Source organism: Schistocerca americana, chromosome 4 (assembly GCF_021461395.2).
Source record: "Schistocerca americana isolate TAMUIC-IGC-003095 chromosome 4, iqSchAmer2.1, whole genome shotgun sequence".
Classification (NCBI taxonomy): domain Eukaryota; kingdom Metazoa; phylum Arthropoda; class Insecta; order Orthoptera; family Acrididae; genus Schistocerca; species Schistocerca americana.
This window is the reverse complement of record NC_060122.1, coordinates 784,867,870-784,893,272: the sequence shown is the minus strand read 5'-3', so window position 1 is coordinate 784,893,272 and position 25,403 is coordinate 784,867,870. Positions and strand designations below refer to the sequence as shown.

The window sequence follows — 25,403 nt, the reverse complement described above, 5'->3', positions numbered from 1 at the left end:
TGTCCTGCAGTTTCTTCAGTATTCCGAATCATTAATGTAATGCAAGATAATTTAAAATAGCATGTATTAGTGTTACTAAATCTGTTGCTTCAGCTGAGAGTGCTCCATTTGTTTCTATGCCTTCCTCTATTCCTCCACTGTTTCAGTTGGAGTTCCCAGAAAAGGTCTTGGAATCCTTAAACTCAGTTCTTGGCTTGTGTGTAATGAGGGAATAGCTGGAACATGATCTGTTTCACAGTGAACAACCTAGATTGTGTAGTGTACTCAGATGGAGATAGGGGGTCATTAACATGTGGGAGCTGCTGTGGAACTGTTTTGCGTAGTGACAATACTGTACACTAGCCTCCCATGTGCCACAAACTCTGACTGTGAAAGTATTTGGAGGCAGAAAAAATGGATTTTTTGAAATGACAGCAGCTGCTGCAGTACTGTAAAGAAAAATCTTTTTTTGTTGCAGAAATATAAGTCAGGGTCTCGTATTCCAACGTAACCTCAACTTCAGGCTGGGCTGTGTGTGCCAAAAAACAAAAAGAAAAGAAGGGGCTCAGAAATCTGCAAATATGTTCTGAACTATACTAAAAGCTTTCGATCTTGATGCTAGATACATCTCCAGTTTTCTTTCCTAAAACTATCATCAGATGGGCTAGTGAAAATGCTGTGCTGCCATTTTATGTGCAATAAAAGGAAAGTGTCGCTGGTGAGCTGGTGCTAGCTCTGTTCGTAACTTTAAGCCTTCTTTGTTGTATTTCTCTCCTCCATTTTTTCCTCATTAGGTAGAACATGAATGTATAAATCTTAAACTGTTAAGGCAGTGACTTTAATTTTGGCATATCTGTATTGCCACTGTACTGTCGTATCTCATTTTATGTCCCTATTTTTAGCATATATAAAGCACTACATGTTACCTGGTAATTGATAAGGGGATTATTACTCTTCAGTTTTCTGCCTTGAAATAGTTTTTGTACTTCCACTTCACTTCATTAATCCATACAAGGATTAAAATGTAATCTCTGTCTTTAGATTTTCCAGTTCTACACATCACTTTCACATTCACTAGCCATCATTCATAACCCTTTAAAGAATTCTCCATGGAATGGTGTAGATGTCATTTCATGGTGATGAAATTATTTTGGTTTATCAGCTGAGTAAAACTGTCATTTTGAAGCGATGTTACAGTGAAATCTACTTACAAAACCTGCATACCTACACAAAATGTATCTTGTTTTCCTAATCACAAGAATAAGAGACTTGGCTTAGTAGTGGCAAAACTATGAAGTGATAAGCGAAACTGCTTAATGATTGGTGCCAATTAATGTTATATACTGAAAATATCTTAACAATATATTTGTAACTCTTAAAGAAACAGGGGCTTTGCGACAACAAATTCAACCAACAGTCTTCCCTTCAATGTTAGTCCATAGTATCCTTAAAGAAATGAAATGATCATATGGGCATTCATTGGCCACCTAGTGCACGTGCTTTTATTTGTCACCACTTCGGCAATTTGCATGTCGATTATGATAAGGACAACACAACATACAGTCCACAAGTGGCTAAAATCATCAGCCCAGCTGGGAATCAAACCCGGGCCCGCTGCAGGACAGTCAGCCATGCTAACCACTCAACTGTGGAGCCTGGCATCCTAAGAGAAAAACTGCTCAATAACTGATTACTGTAAGAATATAGGTCACTAATAAAATTTCACATTTTCATTGTTTAATTTGATCTGTTTAATCATTGTTTGAATTATTATAATAATAGTCTACTTTTCAATGTGCATGTCTGATGTTCAACACCACCTCTGTGTGGATAGCAGCAGTCTGTCATAACTCATATTGTTCTTCTATTACAAATTTTCCACTATTTCATTACTCTGTCATGCTTAATGTTAATCATCTGATTAAAAAATTCGTAAATTTATTCTAGGTATGAAGTATTTTCAAAACATTCAAAATAAAAACTTTGCTTCATCAGGTATCAATATGAGGGTGGTGGTGGTGGTGATGGGGGTAGTAGTAGTAGTAGTAGTAGTAGTAGTAGTGCTGGTGGTGGTGGTGGTGGTGGTGGTGGTGGTGGTGGTCTTCAATCTGAAGACTGGTTCATGCAGCTCCCCATGCTACTCTCTCCTGTGAGAGCTTCGTCATCTCTTAATAACTACTGCATCCTATATCCTTTTGAATCTGCTTAATGTATTTATCTCTTGGCCTTCCTCTACGGTTTTTACCTCCTACACTTCCCGCCAGTACTAAGTTGGTGATCCCTTGATGTCTCAGAATGTGTCCTATCAACCATTCCTTCTTTTGGTCAAGTTGTGGCACAATTTCTTGTCTTCCCAGTTCTATTCAGATTTCTTCAGAAATGCTTTTCTTGCCATTGCCATTCTACATTTTATATTCTCTCTACTTCGACCATCATCAGTTATTTTGCTGCGCAAATAGCAAAGCTCATCTGCTACTTTAAGTGTCTCATTTTCTAATCTAATGCCCTTAGCATCGCCTGATTTAATTTGGCTACATTCCATTATTCTTGTTTTGCTTTTGTTGATGTTCACTTTATACCCACCTTTCTAGACACTGTCCATTCTGTTCAACTGCTCTTCCAAGTCCTTTGCTGTCTCTGACAAATTACAATGTCATCAGCTAACCTTCAAGTTTATATTCCCTCTCCCTGGACTTTAACTCCCACTTCAAATTTTTCTTTCATTTCCTTTAGTACTTGTTCAGAGTACAGATTGAATAACATTGGGGATAGGCTACAACCCTGTCTCACTCCCTTCTCAACCACTGCTTTCCTTTCATGCTTCTCATCTCTTATTACTGCCATCTGGTTTCCGTAGAATTTGTAAGTAGCCTTTCGCTCCCTGTATTTTAACCTTGCTACTTCCACAATGTGAAAAACAGTATTCCAGTCAATGTTGTTAAAAGCTGTCTCTAAGTCTACAAATGCTATAAAGTAAGTTTGCCTTTCCTTAACCTGTCTTCTAAGGTAAGTCGTAAGGTGAGGATTGCCTTGTGTGTTCCTACATTTCTCTGCAATGCAAACTGATCTTTCTCGAGGTCGGCTTCGATCAGTTTTTCCATTCTTCTTCTGTAAAGAATTTATGTTAGTAATTTGCACCCATGACTTATTGAACTGATAGTTTGGTAATTTTCACAACTGTCAGTACCTGCTTTCCATGTAATTGGAATTATTATATTTTTCTTGAAGTCTGAGGGTATTTTGGCTGTCTCATGCACCTTGCACACCAGATGGAAAAATTTTGTCATGGTTGGCTCTCCCAGGCCTATCAGTGGTTCTGACGGAGTGTCGTCTATTCCAGGGGCCTTGTTTCAACTTAGGTCTCTCAGAGCTGTGTCAAATTCTTCTATCAGTTTTGTATCTCCTATCTCATCTTCCATCTATGTCCAGTTCCATGCCTGTAATATTGCTGTCAAGTTCACCTTCCTTATGTAGGCCCTCTATATACTCTTTCCACCGTTCAGCTTTCCCTTCTTTGCTTAGTACTGGTTTCCCATCTGAGCTCTTGATATTCATACAGCCACTTCTCTTTTCACCAAACGCCTCTTTAACTTTCCTGTGGGCAGTGTCTATCTTTCCCCTAATGAAATTTGCTTTGAAATCCATATATTTGACCTATAGTCATTCCTGGTTAGCCGTTTTACACTTCTTCTCAGTCTCATTTTTTAAGCTTTTGTGTTCCCTTTCATTTGCTTCATTTTTGCATTTTATATTTTATCCTTTCATCAGTTAAATTCAATATCTCTTGTGTTAGCCGAAGATTTGTACTAGGTCTTGTCTTTTTACCTATCTGATCCTTTGCTGCATTCACTGTTTCATCTCTTAAAGCTACCCATTCGTCTGATAATTGTATTCCTTTCCCCAGTTCTAGCCAACCTTTGCCTAATGCTCCCTCTGAAGCTTGCAGCAAATTCTGGTTCTTTCAACTTATCCATGTCCCATCTTCTTAACTTTCTATCTTTTTTCAATCTCTTCAATTTTAACTATAGTTCATAACCAATAAACTGTGGTCCGAGTCCACACCTGCCTCTGGAAATAATTTACAATTTAATATGTGTTTCCTAAATCTCTATTTTACTATTATATTATCAGTCTGAAACCTTTCAGTGTCTCCAGGTCACTTCCACATATACAACATTCTTTTATAATTCTTAAACCATGTGTTATTGATTATTTAATTATGCTCTGTGCAAAACTCTTACCAGGTGGCTTCCTTTTTCATTCCTTGCCCCTCCAGTCCATTTTCACCTAGTATTTTTCCTTCCCTTCCTTTTCCTACTGTCCATTTCTGGTGCCCCAACACTATTAACTTTTTGTCTTGCTTAACTATCTGAATAATTTCTTGTATCTCATCATACATTTCTTCAATCTCTCCATCATCTGTGGAGGTTGTTGGCATATAAACTTGTACTATTGTGGTGAGTGCAGCTTCGTGTCTGTTTTGGCCACAATAATGTGTTCATTATTTTGTTCATAGTAGCTTACCCGCATTCCTATTTTATTGTTCATTATTAAACCTATTCCTGCATTACCCCTATTTAATTTTATATTTATAATGCAGTATTCACCTGATCAGAAGTGCTGTTCCTTCTGCCATCAAACTTCACTATTTCTAACTTCAACTGGTCCATTTTCCTTTTTAAATTTGCTAACCTACCTTAATCTGAGAGTATACATTGGTTAACATTTCCCATCATTGATTCCATATATTGCGAATAAATAATCTGCATCTGGAAGTTACATGATGGTTAGTTATTTTTGTGATCCAAATGGGAAACAAGGCAGGAAAATAATTAAGAAATTGCTGAAAATACTGTTACATAATCATGAAAGCAGCCTTTGCTATAGTATGTCAGTATATTTGTACATTCCACATATGTTCTTCGATGTTGTTGTTGTTGTTGTGGAAAGGATGTAAAGAAATATGTTGTACTAAATGTTGACACCAGTGTTTCCGTAGGCTTATTAGGGTAGTATTTTCTGTCAAGCCTGAAACAAGATTTGTTCAAAAACATTCTTTTTAGCACAATACTTGTCAGTATTTAATATGTATGTATCTACAGACTGTAATCTGAGATGTCAATGGTTTAAGATGTGCAATGGTTGGGTTTTATGTCAGATATCTTAGATCATTGACAAGAAAGATGTTCATTCTCCTATTCAGTATGAAAATTGGTGATACAGCTCTCCATGTTAAAGTTCAGTATGCACACATGATGAATTTTTCCTCATGCAAAGCACAGACATGTGGGCACAAAAACACATATGCAAAAATTTGTGGAAATAATATACAGTACATGTGCACACTTTGGTATCCACACAGTGTGTCATTGTTCAAGCAGTCTGATTTCTGTCCACTTCTTTGCTGCGTTTATTGTGATAAAAGGCTGTATGTAAAACACAAAAAACATGAAGGTGACTATGAGTAAAACCGTCTCAAAATAAAACGGGTGTACTAAACTGTGATAAATGCAAAGCCACGGCTATTTTTTTCCAAATTTTGGAAGTGTGTTACAGCAGTATTTTGATTTTCTGTTTGAGAAATGAAGTTCCTAGAAAAATGTCATTAGGCAAGGTACTGTTGTGCATAATGCAATTTCTGCAGAAATGACTAGAAATATTAATTGTCTGGCAACTAATGGCTTTTGTAGAAGTTTGAGTTATTTGTTTTGCTTTCAAAACAAAACATTTCAGCAAATATTCCTGTAGGTATGAAATACTTAAGAGATGGTCTTAGTGATTATGGAAAGTGTAGTTGGCTTACATTATGTTGTTTGTATTTTATTTTATAAAAATGGTTTACATAATTTCACTCAAAAAATACTATAGATTAATGTTCTCGGGCTTGATATATTTGGAAATGTCATTGGCCCCAGAATCTGCTATAATAGAGGTCGTGTTTGCATTCCCAGTGTCCTTTGTGTCAGTTTCTAGTAGTTTGGAAAGGAACTCCAGTTGTCTATTGTCTATTGTCAGTTGACTATTAAGTCACCAAAGCAGGAATGCCAGTTTCCACATTCACTTTTAATAAATTTGTCAGCTGCTTCTTTTCTATTTTCCTACTCAAAGTTTTATCATATTTTTACGGTAATATGGTTAATGACTTTTTATCTTATTTTTAATTTTTGCCACATCAAGTCCTTACTTGGACTACAGGGCATCTGCACCTTAAATTTTTGTTCAAGTTATCTTCAGAAGCAGAGTTCAATGTGACTTTTCTTTGTTTGTTCTCATAAATAAGAGCACACTTTCTTTGGAGTCAAGAGACAACATTTCATATAAATCATCTGAAAGCATAACCATGACACAATACACAATGAAACATGCATCTGCCTGCCATCTGCTAAACAGCTCAAGAGATTCCCACCAAACACTGGAAACAGTATCCTACGACAGATGCCCTCCACTTCCAACTAATTACATATGCTCAGATGTGTATGTGTACAAAAAAAAATAAAATAAAAAAAGAGGCATTATGTGAACACACCTTTAGTCTATCCTGTGCAAATGTCTTCATTGTCAAACTGCCCCCCTCTGCCATTACCAAGTTAACTATTCATTGAAGTCTCAGGGTGTGTTCTATTAATCTGTCCATTATTTTAGTTAGGTTGGGCCACAAATTATTTTTCTCACTAATTCACTTCAGTACCTCCTTATTTGTAACTCAATGTGCCTATCTAATCTTCAGCATTCTTCTATAGCACATTTCAAAAGCTTCCATTCTCTTCTTGTGTGAACTGTTTATTGTCCATGTTTTGCTTCTGTAGGGTGCAGGGCTGCATTCCAAATACCGTCATAAAAGACTTACTTGCAATTAAATGTATGAGGTGTGACCAAAAAGTAACAGGAGTTTTTGTTTTTCTTAAAGAATCTTTACTTATTCATTAACATCAAGTTTGCCCCTGTCAAAGTAATCCCTCTCAGATATAATGCACTTGACCCACTGCTTTTTTGATCTTTGAAACATTTTTGGAACTCACTTTTCATTATAGTGCTCAGCTCCTTCAGCAATTCTATTTTTATCTCATCAGTGGTAGCAAAATGACGTCCTTTCATGGTTCTCTTCAGCCTCAGGTAGAGAAAGAAGTTGCAGAGGGCCATGTCTGGAGAATACAGTGGCTGAGGCAACAAAACTGTATTTGCTTTTTTTCCCCAAAATATCAAGAACAAGCATTGAGGTGTGAGTTGGAGCATTATCATGATGTAATTTGAATGAGTAGTTTTGCCACAATTGTGGTAGTTTTCTTTGGATTGCTTCATGCAGACATTGCATAACTTCCAGGTAGTCTTCCTTCTTACGACCATAAGACAGGAAAACAGTGAGAAGAACCGTCACATGTGATCAGACATGTCGAATTATTTTTGGTCATGGCTCTTCACGTAGTTTCCATTGGGACAATTGGGCCTCAGTGTTGACGTCATACCCATAAACCCCTATTTCGTCACCTGTAATAACCTTCTTTAAAAGGTCTGGTTTGTTGTTGATGTCATTCAGAAGTACCTGAGCAATGTCTACATGGTATTGCTTTTAGTAAAAAATCAACAATTTCAGAACAAACTTTGCTGCTACACATTTCATGCCCAAAAGATCTGAAAAAATTACTTGGCATGAACCAAAGAATATGCTGACATCATTAGCAACCTCTCTGATGGTGGTTGGGTGATTTTCCAGAACCACTTTTTTTACTTATTCCAGATTGTCATCAATAATTGATGTGCTAGGACATCCAGGCTGGTTGTTGTCTTCAACATCTTCTCGGCCATCTCTGAAACATATAGGCCTCTCATAAACTGTTGTCTTTCCTATAACAGATTCGCAAAAAATCACAGTCAGCATTTAGAATGCAGTGCTATACTTTTTTCCATTTTGCATGTAAAATTTAATACAAATTCTTTGATCCATCTTTTTTGAAAGTAAAAATTCAACGAGTGCGCGAACACATGTATAATCATTTTGACTGTCAACAAATTAACTGTTCGAAACAGCTGAAAATTCAAGCATACATCAGGAACATGTGTACAAGATTTAAAAAAGAAAAATGAATGTATAAAGCCCGTGAAATTAAAAAAAAATCCTGTTACATTTTGGTCATGCCTACATATGTATCCTTTTGGGGAAATTATTTTCTTGCTATTGCTAGTCTGCATTTTACATCTTCATTACTTTTGCCATTTTCAGCTCTATTGCTGCCCAAAGAGCAAAACTCATCAATTACTTGTAGCATCTGATCATCTTATTTAGTACCTTAGCACCAGCTGATTTAATTCAGCAACACTCCATCACCTTTGTTTCAGTTTTGTTGATATTTAAGATAGGAACCTTTCAGCCAAGTCAGTTGCAGGTGGTATTGAAACCTGACAGTTGCTGTCCTACTGATGCACACTACGGGACAAAACCTGAACAGTTTGTTGGTGTTTGAAGGAAAAGTTCTTCATAAATCTGTGGACCATTTTTTTAATGGAGAATAGAGAATCCATCAAAATGTTGAACTCTACTCCACATACAATGACTGTAATGAAAATACGTAACTATCATTGACTGGGGCACATTATTTGTGTTCCAGAAAGTTGATGGCCAAAAGTAGCTGGATGCATGGCAGCAAAGTGCATTGACAGACAGAGTTGGAGGTGATCTGTCAAGGAAGCACTTTGTCTACTGCACCTAGTCACATCATATAATTAGCTAACTGGTATTTATTTTATAATCTCGTTGCAAGGTCATATCCATACCATTCAACTTCTTTACAAGTCTGTAGCTGTCCTTGCCAGGATTACATTGTCATTGACAAGCATTAAAGTTCTCATTTCTTCTCCCAGTACTTTAATTCCCTTTCCAGATTTCTCCTTAGTTTCCATTACAGCTTGCTTAATGCACAGATTGAATAACATGAGGGGTTAGGCTGCACCCCTTTGTCACTAGGTTCTAAATTACTGCCTTCCTTTCATGTCATTTGACTCTTGTATCAGCAGTCCCGTTTCTGTACAAGTTGTATAATCTTTTGATTCCTATATTTCATAACTTCAGAACCCTGGAGCATGTACCAGTATTCCAGTCATCTTTATCAAATGCTCTTTCTAAATCTATGTATGCTACAAATGCGAGTTTGCCTTCCTAGACTCTGTCTTCCAAGGTAAGTCATAGGGTTGGTATAGCTTTGTGTGTTCCTGTGTTTCTCTGAAACCCAAATTAATTTTTTCCAGTGTTGGCTTCTACCAGTTGTTCCATTCTTTTTTAGGTAATTTGTATTAGTATTTTGCAACTGTGGCTTATTAACTGATAGAACAAAAGATTGAAAGGTAGCGTGGTTAAGTATGCAACCATTAACACCTTTGCTGATGAGCTTGTATTAAGGTTGGAGGACAAAGAGAGACTAATTCCTCCACTCGTGAATTATAATGCTTTTATTGCCATTAACTTATTTTGTGGTCTGATATTGTCTACTGACTTTCACAACTATCTCTAAATGAAGTATTTGTTATTTCAGTGGAAATACCCCTCAATGAAGTGAAAGAAGTTTGGAAAAGAGAATCAGCCGCATCACAGATAAAAGCAATTGCTGACCATTATGGCATCTACGATGATCTTTTTGGAGATGCATATTTCTTCCCCTCTGTTATGCTTGATGTGCATTATAAGCAGAGTGAAGACTCATTTGCCGCTGTGCACCGAGGCAATGTCATCAAACCTTCTGAGGTAAAAATATTGAAAAGATAGTGTGATTAGATTTCTGGTTTTTTTTTTTTTTTAATTCTATTAAAAACCAGAAAACAAAACAAACAAGGGGGCATCTGCTTTACTTTTGTTGTCAACTCGTTGTGGTGTGGATATGTATCAAGTAAGGCAGTGCTGAGAGATGATGACCTAGAATATAAACTAGGAAGAGACAAATGTCATTAGATAAATAGAGGCAAATGGCAATAGACAGGTGGTAGCACTATTATACCAGTCGACAGCAGGTGCACCATAAACTGTTGGTAACAGTATGTCACTTGTGTGGGACAGGCTCAGTTATGGAAATGGGTAGCCAGGAAGGGCAGGTGCACCCAGTACTTACATAGGACTCGGAAAAAAGAGTGTTGAACACTGTAGAGTATGACCCCGGTACCAGCACCATGCAGATGCTCTGCCAGCGTGGAACATTCTGCCAGTGTGGAACATTCTCTATTACAACTGCCACTGTTTGTGTCACAATGTGTCCGGGATTACTAGGTATGAACTTGCCTCCATGGTGATGGTTTTGTCACTGGTTTGTTGCACAGATCACGGTGGTGCAGGGATTTCTGTCCTATTTGCATATGAAGCTATCCTTCTGAGGGGCAGTATTATCGTCCTTCACTAAACCCACCTGCGGTCTACGATGAATCCCCATGGTATAATGGCAGCGAATCATTAGCACTGATTCAACCTCAGTGTTTTGGCGGGGATTATTGATGACCGCCTTGTAGAATGAGTCAGCCTTCCTCCACAATGCCCCACTGACAAAGCATGTCTGCACTTCCTGTGAGGAACCCTGCCTCTACTGCTGGAAGATGTGTCTTTTGTGGTATGAAGGGTAATGTTACCACTATGTGAGGGTGCTCTGGCCCAGTTCCACAGTCCCATGCAGAGGCATCTCAACAATCTGTACCCCAGCCAATGAATTAAATGAGGTGGTCCAGTAACACCTGGTTGCCAGATCTCAGTCCTTTGGATCTCTACTTGTTGGGGCACCTGAAAGAAGTTATGTAATCACAGTCCATCCTGGACATGCAGGCGCTGAAATGACACATTCATGTTGTCTGTGATGCCATTCAGTTGCAGGGTGACTCATCTGAACATGTGTGTCAGTCACTGCTGTGTTGTGTTTGTGCATGCTTAGAGACCTTTAGGGACAACTTCGAACACCTAGTCTAATGGTGGTCTCATCACAGCATGTCATACACTGCATTGTGCTGCACAAGCATGATGAATTAATAAATGCCCTCTAACACAGACACCATGCATTTCCAGCCATATGCCCATACAACTTTTTTTGCTCCTTATCCTCTCAGGAATCATTTCCCATAGTTTGTCTCTTTTTAGTAAGATCACCATGTGTAGTTACTTATGAGGAAGTGGTATCTGATAAATTGGTAGTAATGCTCACAAAGTTCATAGCATTCCTAAGCTACATTTGCTTCCAGGGTGGCACTTAAAGGTGAGAATCTAGTGCAGCCCTGTAAGCAAAGGTATAGTTTGAGTTTGGTGGCTGTAGTTTCCAAACTATAAATTGTGCCACTTGTCCATTGTCACAAACTGTTGGCATACTTCATCAGCCATCATTTGGTGTGTTGGTGGAGTGTTGTTACAAGGTTCAACTTGATTACTCAGATTGCAAAGATGGACACTGTAAGAAAAGCCTCAACAAAAATTGTTTCGTGCCAGTGAATTGACAGTTGATGAGCCAAAACAGTTGGCAAAGAAGACAAATTGCACTTAACATTGTATCTCTCTGTTGGGTTAATTCCTGTACCATTGACCTATGGAGGGCAGGAAGAATGATTGCTTAAATGCATCTCTGCTCACTGTGATTAAACTCATTTTTTCTTCAGAGTCACTATGGGAAGAATACATTAGAATTTTAGGATATCTGTAGGTGCCTCACTTAATATTGGTAGTTGGAACTTTGTAGGTAGGCTTTTACAGAACAGTTGCTGGCTACCTTCAAGCATCTGATTTTTGGGTCCTATGCTAATACGATTAACTTTTATGGACTGAGTGGAGAGTATCCTAGTGAGGAAATTAATTGGGACAAGCTCATTTTTATTACAAGGAACTGAATGAAGTTGGTTAGCTATAATGAATTTTATCTGGCCAGTTGTTGGACTCTTGGTGGGCTATTGTTGCCTTGACTGTGAACAATTATTGTAGATCCCTCCAGTTCAGTTGAGTGCTTCTACATGTAGCAACAGTGTGTGTTGTTTCTATGTTTTTGAGAGAAAACTTGGTGTTTGTGTTAAAATGAACATTTCATGTAAAAAGCTGGTAAAAATAGTTGCTCTTCGTGAACACTGTAAGAGAGATTGCCTCTGTTATTGATGTGGAAAAATCTAGTATTTCAAGACTTATTAGGGCATTTAGTGATAATGCCTCATTGTCTCAAAAGAGAGAAGGCAGACAGGGACAGAAATGAAAAACCACTTCTAGAACTGACAAAACTATGCTCAGGAACAGTAGGCTTCATCCTCATGGCACAAGTAAGGACCATCAGAGTGGAACATCTTGAACAGACCACAAAGTATTCTCCCTAAAAATGTTCTGGGCTTTCTTCACTGCAGGTGGGGCTGGGGCATGAGGAATTGAACCGTATTCATGGAAATTCTTGGCTGCAGGAATGTGACACTCTTGCAGACCTTTGCAGATGGTGGAGGAACATTTCAATATGATCTAGCATATGTCAGACTTATGAAGCAGTCAAGACTTGCGTGAAAGGTAACAACATTAATGTGCTTCAGTGGCCTGGTAATTCACCAGACCTAAATCCCACCGAGAATATGTGGAGTATTGTGAAAAGACATCTTGGTAAAATGGACTGTTCATCAAATGGATGTTAGTAAATGTGATGAAAGTGTGGTTTCATGTCAATGAACTACAAAACATTTGCTTTAACCAGTTGAATCTATGCCACTAAATGTTCAGAAACTCATTAGCAAAATGAGGAGACATTAATTATTAATATTCAGTGAGATACTAAATATAATAATATAGTAATAAGTATGTACAGTTAAAGTTTAATTATCTTGTCTCAATTACATTGCACACTACTTTCATTTAAAAAAAGCGCTGTGTGTAACCCGTACACATTGAGCTGCATGAGTAGCAGCCTCTGTTGTACAGTGCACCCCCGAGCTATTTATGGGGACCCTTCAGTACTCAAGCCTATGGTACAAGCCTAGGAAGTCACAGCCTAGTTTGTCACAGAACTTTCAAAATGTCTGATTCACACCTCCATTTGACCCCGTACCAGGGAGCCACTACCATTTCTGGGCACAGTGCTGCAGATTGTGAGCTTTGTTGAAATTCACAAGGGAGTCTCCCCATCACATATAAACATGTCTGCTTGTGTCTGTATGTGTGGATGGATATGTGCGTGTGTGCGAGTGTATACCTGTCCTTTTTTCCCCCTAAGGTAAGTCTTTCCGCTCCCGGGATTGGAATGACTCCTTACCCTCTCCCTTAAAACCCACTTCCTTTCGTCTTCCCCTCTCCTTCCCTCTTTCCTGATGAGGCAACAGTTTGTTGCGAAAGCTTGAATTTTGTGTGTATGTTTGCGTTTGTTTGTGTGTCTATCTACGTGCCAGCGCTTTCGTTCGGTAAGTCACCTCATCTTTGTTTTTATATATAAACATAATAGTTTGTCACATAAACTGCAACAAATGAATGCAACAGTTTCAAATTCACACAGTTTCTCTGTGCTGTGTCAGAATGTGTTTTTAACATTTTTTAAGTAGCTTTCCTTTTTGGAAGTTTTATCTCTTGAATTTTTTTGTTGTAACATAGTTCACATCCGTTTATGTATTGTTTTCATTTCTTGGAGATGTCTTAAGTGGTATCTCACCTGCTCTCACTGTTCATCACATTTACTTGCGATGGTAACGTATTCTTACCACATGACTCATATTGTATTGGTATGACAAATGCCAAGGCTATAGAAAGAGAACAAACATATCAGTGACCGGACAGACGGTTCATAATGTTGTGAAAATAAGAAAATAAAAAATACTTGGCATGACAGAGTTTTGAACATAGATCACCCACTTGATATCCCATCGCCGTGACCACTTAACCATGATGACGAGTCAGTTTACTTTCGCTCAGTATTGCATTTCTTAGCTCATATCGTTCACTGTTTCTATTTTGCTTTATATTTCACAGTTCAGTTCACTTTCTTTCTGTTTTTATGCTTGATCTGTATTCAGTTGGAGCCCTGGTGACAGGCATAATTCGTTCCATTGTGTCACATATTACAGCTAATTGCACCCATTTCCCTAAATGACTGCTGGAGCAGCCTCTTCTGTATGTCAAATGTGGTCACTAGGCATATATGATCAGTCTTATCCTTTGCTGTCATGCCTCTATTATTCGTTGAATGTTCAGACTGCATACAATTAACAAACTCTTACCTTCCCTTTACAAGGCCTCTAGAGCTACCACTGACACCCCACTCACACTCAGTTTGATGTTTTGTAATAGGTCATGTATTTACTGGAAAGGAGACGGTATCCAGGAAAGGATAGTACCTGAGGTGACATTGGCATCTCTGGTATGTCTCTCGTGATTTGCAGATTCATTTGTAGCAGCTTCAAATCATGTGACAGCTTCAGAGAAATTTCCAGCTGCTTAATTATCAGCAACATACTTATACCGTGCCCAAGAACAGCATTCACAGTGGGGCTGAATTGTGGGTGATGCAATGTTTTTTTCAGATCAACAAACAAGTAACTTTATATTAATGTCACTGATTCTTTTCTAATTCAATGATGTATTATGCTATAAGGCTTACAGCTTCCATTTAAGAACTGAGTTTTTATCAGCTGAGAAACTGGTTTGTTTCCAGAATTAAACTTTCATTCTGCAATGGAATGTTTGCTGTTGTAAAAAGTCCTGGTGTATTAAAATTGTGTACCAGACTTGGACTGGAATGTCTTTCACAGGTAATGCTCTTGCCAACTGTAAAGTTTAGAAAGTAGAGCAACAAACACTGGCAGAAGTAGTGCTGTGAGGGCACATCTTGAGATGTACCTGGATACCTGATTAGTGACACTATTGGCATGCTTGTTGGAAGAGAAAGAAAAAAAGAAAAACATATAGGCAACGTGGATGGTTTGAAATTTTTCTTATTAGTATGTGTGTGATGTTTTTGTAATTTTAGAATTCCTTTGTTTCATATTAAACTAATTTTCTAATTTGTATATGTAGGCAGTCACAGCACCGGCAGTGTCATATGAAGCAGATGCAGACACCCTCTGGACGCTGATTCTTACAAATCCGGATGGTCACTTCACTTTAAAGGATGCAGAATATGTCCATTGGTTTGTGTAAGTATTAAGTGACTTAAACTGAAATTGATGTTTGTAGTAACAGACTTGTGTACTTACAATTGTAGTGAAAACTTGGTAATGCAATATGTTTGAACATAAGAAAAATGATGATGAATAATGCAGACAAAATTTATGAGAACACCTAAATAGCATGTTACTGATGGGTTGTTTTGTGTTGCACAGTTATAAATTACATTAGCCATCAAATATAGCATTTTTCTCTGTATTCTTGCTAAAAGAAAGTTAATAGTCACATTTTTCATGTTGTTGAATATGAGAATGGTCATTCAGATGCTAGTGTACATATCATTTTTTTAAAGCTATTTTCACTTTTCAGAACTAACCTTAAGTGTATGAATGTATTACCTTGCAGTTCTCCTTTGTAGGAAGGATACAGAAGTCAGAAGCATTTTGCTTACCATTTGTGTATGGTTGTTAGTGATTCTGTGATGAATCTAGCAGTGTTCAGCTAACATCAGTTTGTTCCATTTTTTCTGGACCATTTGTTCATGTTCAGGAGTTTCCAGAGAAAACATATCCCTTGTTCTTTGCCCTTGTTTTTGAGTAAGAAGTTCAAGTGCGAAAGTAAGAAGTATAACATGAATGACATGTTCCACACAATAGGCTCTCTTAATAGTTAAATCTTGACAATTTTCTTACTTTATAAAGGATGTCCTATAAAGAACACAACATTTGAGTCAAAATAACATACAAATTTATTGATTAAATTAAGGAATTTATATGGTATTGCAGTGTATACTACCTGTGATGGTGTATGAAATATAATATTATGACTCTACAGGCACCGTCTTGTCTTTTTGATGAAGTTTTCCATAACTTTTTGACATACTTGCACCACTAGCTCCGAATTTACCTACTGAATCACAGAAGTGATGGGGTTTGTAGGCATACGCATGAGATTTCAAATCCCCCTACAAAAAGAAATCACATGGTGTCGCATCACAAAATCTGGGCAACCACTTCACGTCACCAATACAGGAAATCGCAGAGTCAGGGAAAATCTCTCGTAACAGTCAATGTCTGCTTGACTGCACCATCTTCTGACACCAAACCTCTTCGGCATGCACACAATTCAGTTCAGACTATGAAAACACTCTTTAACATATCACGTTGGCATTCGCCCTCCACTGTTAAAGTGTTTCGAGTACCATCTTCAAAGGAATATTATGCCATTATACCCTCAGCTGAAATGTTATACTACATAGTCACTTGTTGTGGATGTAATGACTTCTCCATAATTGTTTGAGGGTTTTTTGTGCCCCAAATTGTGCAATTTTGCTTGCTCATGAAGACATTCAACAGATAGTGTGTCTTATAAATGAATATTATTTTCTTGGTGAAATTGTTGTCCATTTTTTGCTGGGCAAGCACCCATTGGGCAAATGCTTGGCACTTTTCATGATAGTTTGGTCTCACTTCTTGTGTTGGTTGGATTTTATGGACCCAAATCTGCAGATCTTTTTTCAGAATTTGTTGCATGCTAATTCTGGGACTATCCAGTTTTCATTAGTCAGTGAATAGATTTCCCTGGACTTAACAGCAGTGTTATCACTCACAGTGGTGATGTTTTTCACAGAATGAATAACTCAAAGATGCTTTGAGGGTTTAATGTCCACAACTGACCCTGTTTTCTCAAGTCTAGCAATCAGTGTGAAACACATCATTTCCTATATGCAGGTTTAGGAAGCATTAGCGCTTTTACAGAAATAAGGCCGGCCGGGGTGGCCGAGCGGTTCTAGGCGCTACTCTGGAACCGCGCGACTGTTACGGTCGCAGGTTCAAATCCTGCCTCGGGCATGGATGCGTGTGATGTCCTTAGGTTAGTTAGGTTTAAGTAGTTCTAAGTTCTAGGGGACTGATGACCTCAGAAGTTAAGTCCCATAGTGCTCAGAGCCATTTGAGCAGAAATTAGTGGTCATGATTGTCTAAAATGTTGAAGCAGTTGGACAGATAACTTTGTACACAAACAGCATTTTACTAAAAGGAGAGAGGAGAGGTGTAAATGGGATTTGAATCTCAGAAATAAATTGTAAACTTTTAACATTGGAATTAAGTGAGAACATGTTAGCAACAACAGTCATACACAGCTTCTTTAAAGTTACCTAATGCTAAACATGAACCATAGTAATAAAACTTTCCATAGTATAGTGTTTGCTAACAGACTAGCTTCATAAACAAAATACCTTATACATAATATGTTGACATATACATCACTTGAAAATGGCATCTAAAGCTAACATTGGCCAATATGTGAAATAATAATAATAATGTCGTGTGACGAGGGCCTCCCATCGGGTAGACCGTTCGCCTGGTGCAAGTCTTTCGATTTGACGCCACTTCAGCGAATTGCACATCGATGGGGATGAGATGATGATGATGATTAGGTCAACACAACACCCAGTCCCTGAGCGGAGAAAATCTCCGACCCAGCTGGGAATCGAACCCGGGCCCTTAGGATTGAAATTCTGTTGCGCTGACCACTCAGCTACTGGGGGCGGACAATATGTGAAATTAACAAAGTAAATATGTGTAAAAGACAACCAAAGTGGAACCACTACAATGTCCTCCAGCAAGATGGAAACAAGTTGCTGTTATGCTGAAGTGTAGCTGTCAGAGCTGAAATTGATGAATCTGTGAACAATCTCCAGTTGTCAATATTTAGAGCTTCCTTATCATTGACTGTATTCCACAATTTTTGAATTATTTGACCTCAAAGATAGTAAAATGTGTCAGTAGAATTAACCCACATTGGAGGCATTTGGAATTGTACATCAGTTTATGCTCACAGTAATCAGCCATTTGATATCCGCTGCTGACTGAAAGCCTACTGCCAACTCTTCCATGCATTACAGTTTTCAGCTATACACGCATATGCTGTTCCTGCATGTTTTCTGATGTCATCCACACTTCATCCACTGGGTCATCATCTTTTCTTATCTTCTGGAGCCCAGCAAAAAACTTCCTTGGTCCATCAACCAGCCATTCACCTGGCTACATATCCCGTCCAACTTCATTAAAAATGTTTCTCTCTCACTGCCTCATGTCAAAACCACTGATTGTAAACCTTTTTCGGGCACATAGATTGCTCCAGTTCATCTTCATTCATCTGACTAGTTTTGCAGTCCATCTAGATGCCATCTATGACTTCCTAACTTCCATTGTAAGTGTACTCATTTAGGTGGAACCAGTGTATGGTGTCTCTTGGGCTGTCAGTGCAGATTTTGTTGAGACAAAGTGAAAAGCTTTCTTAGAACCTGTGAATTCGACACAAAAAGTAGGAATTCATACTCATTGCTCCATTCAGCAGTTTTATCTGTGGCTTACAAATGGTCCATTGTGCTATGTCCATTTTTAAAGCCAACTTGTTCCATTGGTTAAAATGTGAGGTTGTCAACCTTTATGGTAGACTATAATTTCAGTGATACCTTAAAAAAACTCTTTCAGTTCCATTTATTGTGAAGGAGAATAATTATAGAAACAGCAGAGCTTTGTGCAGATGGTCTATAAATAATTTCGTGGTTACTTTCATATTATTTTTCTTCTAAGTTTGAATCTCTCTTGGCACATTTCCTTTCTTTGTACCTCTATACACTTCATCTCGCAATTTGTTCAGAATGTTTTGTACTATCTCTGCTTTGGCAGCACTGTCTTCAATAGCATCTCCATTGCTGTCATGCAGAGATGGCATTGATTGTTTCGTACCGCTAATGTACTTCACATACGGCCAGAATCTCATTGGATTTTTTGCCAGGTTTTGAGACAAAGCTTCACTGTGTTAACTGTTATAAGCATCTCGCCTTGAAGTCCGCGCTAAATTTCAAGCTTCTGTAGAAGACCGCCAATCTTGGCAATTTTGCGTCTGTTTAAATTTGGCATGTTTGTATCATTTCTGCAACAGTGTTCTAACCTGATTTGTGTACCAACGAGGATCAGCCCCATCGTTTGTTAATTTATTTGGTATAAATCTCTCAATTGTTGCTGGTGCTATTTCTTTGAATTCAAGCCACATCTGATCTACAATTATATTATTAATTTGGAATGAGTGGAGATTGTCTGTCAGGAAGGCTTTAAGTGAATATTTATCTGCTTTTTTGAATATTTTTTGCTTACTTTTGGAGGATTTGGGGATTATAATATTCAATCTTGCTACGACAACCCTGTGTTCACTAATCCTTGTATCGGTTTTGATGCTCGTTATTAACTCAGGATTATTTGTTGCTAAGAGTTCAAGCATTTTTTCACAAGCTTTTACTATTCGCATGGGCTCATGAACTAACTGCTCGAAATAATTTTCAGAGAATGTGTTTAGCACAATTTCGGATGATATTTAGTGCATACCTCCAGAATTAAACATATATTTTTGCCAACATATCGAGAGTAAATTAAAGTCACCACCCACTATTATAGTATGAGTCAGGTACGTGTTTGAAATCAAACTGAAGTTTTCTTTGAACCTTTCAGCAACTGTATCATCTGAATGGGGGTCAGTAAAAGGATCCTATTGTTATTTTATTCCGGTTGCCAACAATGACCTCTGCCCATACTAACTCACAGGAAGTATCTGTTTCAATTTCATAAGTTAAACTATTTCTAACAGCGACAAACACGCCACTGCCAACCGTGTTTGCCTATCCTTTCAGAACACCATTAGGTTCTTCACAAAAATTTCGGCCGAGCTTATATCTGGCTTTAGCCAGCTTTCTGCGCCTATAGCGATTTGAGCATCAGTGCTTTCTATTAGCGCTTGGAGGTCTGGGGCTTTCCCAACACAGCTATCACAATTTACAACTGTTATACTGATGGTTCCTGTATCTACGTTCTTCCTGTGTTCGGCCTGCACCCTTTGTGTCTGAAGACCTTCTTGTGTTTTCCCGAGACCCTGTAACCTAAAAAACTGCCGAGTCCATGCCACACAGCCCCTGCTACCCGTTAGCCGCCTCCTGCGTATAGTGGACACCTGACCTATTCAGTGGAACCCGAAACCCAACTACCCTTCGGCACAGGTCGAGGAATCTGCAGCCTACACGGTCGTAGAACCGTCTCAGTCTCTGATTCAGACCCTCCACTCAGCTCTGTACCAGAGGTCCACAATTGGTCCTGTCGACTATGCTGCAAATGGTCAGCTCTGCTTTCATCTTGCAAGCAAGACTGGCAGCCTTTACCACTTCTGTTAGCCGCTTGAAACCAGAGAGAATCTCCTCTGATGCTAAGTGACACACATCATTGGTACCGACGTGAGCAACCGCCTGCACCCTGTGCTCTTCATGGCATCCAGGAAGACCCTTTCCACATCTGGAATGACTCCACCCGGTATGCACATGGAGTGCACATTGGTTTTCTTTCCCTTCTTGTCAGCAAAGTCCCTAAGGGGCCCCATAATGCCCCTAACGTTGCAGCTCGCAACTACCAATAATCCCACCCTCTGTGATTGCCCAGATCTTGCAGGCTGAGTGGTTTCCACTGAAACAGGACAGGCGACAGCATCTGGCTCAGCGACAGTGTCAGCCACAGACGGCACGTGGAACCTGTTTGTCAGACAAACCAGGGAGGCCTTATGTGCGGCCGCCTAGGAAGTCTTTCACTGCCTGCGTCACCCCAGGGTGACCTTCCACTCGACCACAGGTGAGGGGTCAACCTCAGTATGAGCAGTAACTGGATTGGCGACCGGTGAGGACTGATCGGAGGACTTGGACGTGCTGGATGTCTGGTGGATCCCCGTGACCAGCCTACAACAGTGGTGCCCATCCACTGCAGCCTCAAACTGTGTAACCAAAGTCATCACAGCCTGAAGCTGAGAGTGAAGTGTCACCAACTCGGTTCGCATCCGCACACAACAATCGCAATCCCTGTCCATACTAAAGACCATGGAAAACTAAACTCTGTAGATAAACAGACTATCAGGAAGTGCTGCGCATCTCTACTGCAGACCCTGATGAAAACGCAGGAACTGTGTCTAATAATATGCAGATATTCAAAAACCTAACTACTGAATTACTCAGGTGAAACTAAATAATTTGCCCCTGATTAGGAACTTGTAATATGTCACAAAATCGGTTTACTTTCCGACACAAACAAAAACACGAGAACTGTGGCTATTAGATATTAAATTTACATGCAGAAACTCAAAACTAAACTATTAAAGCACACAGATGATATAGTGAAATTCGCTCCTGGTTAGGGACTCATAAATGTCACAAAAGCGGTTACTTTCCTGTAGCTGTGTCTATCTCAGTCGGCTACTACTGCCTGAGTCTGGAGTTAGCTACCCTTTGTGATAGACCAAGTTATACTTCTCTGCCAACTAACCATTTGAAAGTGAATTCCCAGGTACAAGAATGGAATTCTGATTAAGCACTTACTTGTTTTGGCATTAGTGAGTGTGGATTAGTTCGACAAAAACAGAGGTCTCACGTCAGGGGGCATGGAGCGCTAACTGCAGGTGGTGTTGGATGAAAGTTATGGACTTAGCTTGGGTCAGTTCATGCCACTGAATGTCATTTGTTTCCACACAAATTTGATTGATCTGTTTTTCATGTGACTTTCTCTGTTGATAGTGAACAGTATTCCTGTTTCACTGCGTCAGTGGTTATGGGCGAGAGTTGTTAGTTCCTGAAAGAGGCCGAATAACTACAGGGCTTTTAATGATTGACTGTAGAGTTATGAGAAATTTATCCCTGTCATGCAGTTCAAAGTGTGGCTTGCAACCCTTATTTAGACTGATTTGACAGTGTAAGAAAGTAAAGAATTAATTCGAGTCTGCCAGTAAATTTTCTTGTTGATCTGTGAAGCTGTACATCACGTAGTTTGTCTCGCACATTGCAAACAGCCAAAAATAGGTGAATTCTGGCTGTGACTGCGAATACAATTTCGCGTGACATTATGGAAGCTCTGTGCCACAGATGGAAGTGTACGTTTCTGTTTTCCTTATGTCTAAACTCATTAAACCACTGGCCAAATGCTGCTGTGGGAGAAGACGAGTTGTGACAATCCTGCCACAAACATTATCAACATTTAATAACTTCCCATGGTACCTTGAATCCATATAGTGTCACTACATGAAGATGCCCCAGTTTTATGCCAGTTTTTGTCACAGAATATCTGGTGAACATAGTAAGTAAAACAAGTAGTGGTTCAGTGGCTCATTCTCAATTGGCTGAGGTGGTTGAAACTTCTGCCGAATCAATGCATTTTTTGTTTGGAAATTAATCATTTAATAGTAATGCTAGCAGTCACAAAATTTTCCGAGTGGCACACATATTTTAGGGTTGCACGTCATTAATAGAGACTGGAGGGACACATGTCACAGTCTAATTTTAGAGCTAACAGTTGTAAAATAACTAATGAATGTGTCTATTTGCATTTATTATAACATTGGAAAATTCTGGATGGCCCAGAGCTTGATCTGATGCTGTGCGATTTTCACTTTTGGAGGTTTATAAAGGATCATGTGTCTGTGCCTCCACTAGCACATAATGTACCTGACTTAAGAAATATGGTTGAAGAAGTTGTTACAACAGTTGCTCCAAACACACTGATAAAGGTTTGGAAAGATGTGCCTATCAACATGGTGTGTGCCCTGTGATGGATGGTGCTCACTTGTGACACAAACTGTTTAAGTTGGTCTTTCATTTGATGGTTATTTATAACTATAAGTTGAATGTATTAAATGCTACAAAGCCTGCAAACCCAAATATTTGTTTTGAAACACCAGGTATATGTGAGGTGCTATCCAAATGTTCCCAGAATGTGTGTGTAGTTGGTGAAGTCTACCTAGTACGATGAAACGCCGCCAAGTTGTACCTTGTACATCTTTTGAGAGTTAGTGGTTCAATCAGATTTGTGCTAGGTGGTCATGTTTAGTATTTATGAATATTTCCTAATTCTCATGTGTTGCATGTCTTGTGAAATTGACAATGGCGGGTGTCTGGGAACAATGTGTGTGTGTAAACTTTGTAAATGTAAAATATTTACATTTTTGCCCAGATTTTTTTATTAAAATCATATTCAAGTGAAGAGTGGAATGTCAGATCCCTTAATCGGGCAAGTAGGTTAGAAAATTTAAAAAGAGAAAAGTTAAAGTTAGAACTAGTGAGAATTAGTGAAATTCGTGGCGGGAGGAACAGGACTTTCGGTAAGGTGAATACAGACTCATAAATACAAAATCAAATAGGGGTAATGAAGGAATGAGTTTAATAATGAATAAGCCCACACCCACCACAGCATACAAGTTTACATGCCAACTAGTTCTGCAGCCGATGAAGAGATTGAAGAAATGTATGATGAGGTTAAAGAAATTATTCAGATAGTTAAGCGAGCCAAAAATTTAGTAGTCGTGGGGGACTGGAATTCGATAGTAGGAAAAGAAAGAGAAGAAAAAGTTGTAGGTGAATATGGACTGGGAGAAAGGAGTGAAAGAGTATAATTTAACCATAGCTAACAGTTGTTTTAAGAATCATGAAAGAATGTTATATACATTTAAGAGACCTGGAGATACCGGAAAGTTTCAGATTGATTATATAATGGTTAGACAGAGTTTTAGGAACCAGGTATTAAATTGTTAGATATTTTCAGGAGCATATGTAGACTCTATTCACAATTTATGGTTATGAACTGCAGATTAAAACTGAAGAAACTGCAAAAGGGTAGGAATTTAAAGAGATGGGACTTGGATAAACCAAAAGAACCAGAGGTTGTAGAGTGTTTCAGAGGGAGCATTAGGGAATTATTGACAAGAACAGGGGAAAGGAATACAGTGGAAGAAGAATGGGTAGCTTTGAAAGATGAAATACTGAAGGCGGTAGAGGATCATGTAAGTAGAAAGATGAGGACTAGTAGAAATCCTTGGGTAACACAAAAGATATTGAATTTAATTAATGACAGGAGAAAATATAAAAATGCAATAAATGAAGCAGGCGAGGGAACATACAAATGTCTCAAAAATGGGATAGAAAGTGCAAAATGGTTGGGCAGGAATGGCTAGAGGACAAATGTAAGGACATAGAAGCATATATCACTAGGGGTAATATAGATGCCACCTACAGGAAAATTAAGAAGACCTATGGAGAAAAGAGAGCCACCTGTATGAATATCAAAATCTCATATGGCAAACCAGTCCTAAGCAAAGAAGGGATGGCAGGAAGGTGGAAGGAGAGTATAGAGGGTCTATACAAGGGAGATGTACTTGAGGGCAATATTATGGAAATGGAAGAGGACATAGATGTAGATGAGATGGGAGATATGATACTGTGAGAAGAATTTGACGGAGCATTGAAAGACCTAAGTCAAAACAGAACTAGTTGTAGCCTTGGAAGAGCCAGTCATGCAGAACTATTTCACCTGGTATGCATCATGGATGAGACATGTGAAATACCCTCAAACTTCAAGAAGAATATAATAATACCAATCCCAAAGTAAACAGGAGATGACAGTTGTGAAAATTACTGAACTATCAGTGTAATAAGTCATGGTTGCAAAATACTAACATGAATTCTTTACAGAAGAATGGAAAAACTGATCAAAGCCGACCTCAGGGAAGATCAGTTTGGATTCCGGAGAAATGCAGGAACACTTGAGGCAATACTAACCCTACGACTTCTCATAGAAGGTACCTGTAAGTTAAGGAAAGACAAACCTACTTGTATAGCATTTGTAGACTTAGAGAAAGCTTTTGACAGTTTTGACTGGAATACTCCCTTTCAAATTCTAAAGGTAGTAGGGATAAAATATAGGGAGCAAAAGGCTCCTTACAATTTTTACGGAAACCAGATGGCAGTTATAAGAGTCGAGGGGCAGGAAAGAGAAGCAGTGGTTGAGAAGGGAGTGAGACAGTGTTGTACCTATCCCCGATGTTATTCAGTCTGTATATTGAGCAAGCAATAAAGGAAACGAAAGAAAAATTTAGAGTGGGAATTAAAATCCATGGAGAAGAAATAAAAACTTTGAGGTTTGCTGACGACATTGTTATTCTGTCAGAGACAGCAAAGGACTTGGAAGAGCAGTTGAATGGAATGGACAGTGTCTTGAAAGGATGATATAAGATGAACATTAACAAAAGCAAAATGAGGATAATGGAATTAGTTGAATTAAATCAGGTGATGCTGAGGGAATTAGATTCGGAAATGAGACACTTTAAGCAGTAGATGAGTTTTGCTATTTAGGCAGCAAATTAAATGATGATGGTCTTAGTAGAGAAGATATAAAATGTAGACTGGAAACGGCAAGAAAATTGTTTCTGAAGAAGAGAAATTGGTTAACATTGAGCATAGATTTAAGTGTCAGTATTTGAAGTATTTGTATGGAGTGTA

The 25,403-nt window shown here is 38.6% G+C and overlaps 1 protein-coding gene across 1 annotated transcript in view; it reads left to right on the top strand.

Annotated features, from left to right (window-relative positions):
* The window catches only part of LOC124612814 (39S ribosomal protein L38, mitochondrial), a 46,552-nt gene that overhangs the window by 4,754 nt on the left and 16,395 nt on the right, over positions 1-25,403 (top strand). The window contains exons 3-4 of the mRNA XM_047141234.1: positions 9,504-9,712; positions 14,957-15,075. Of these exons, the coding sequence (XP_046997190.1) occupies positions 9,504-9,712; positions 14,957-15,075 (328 nt within the window). The remainder of the gene's footprint in view (positions 1-9,503; positions 9,713-14,956; positions 15,076-25,403) is intronic.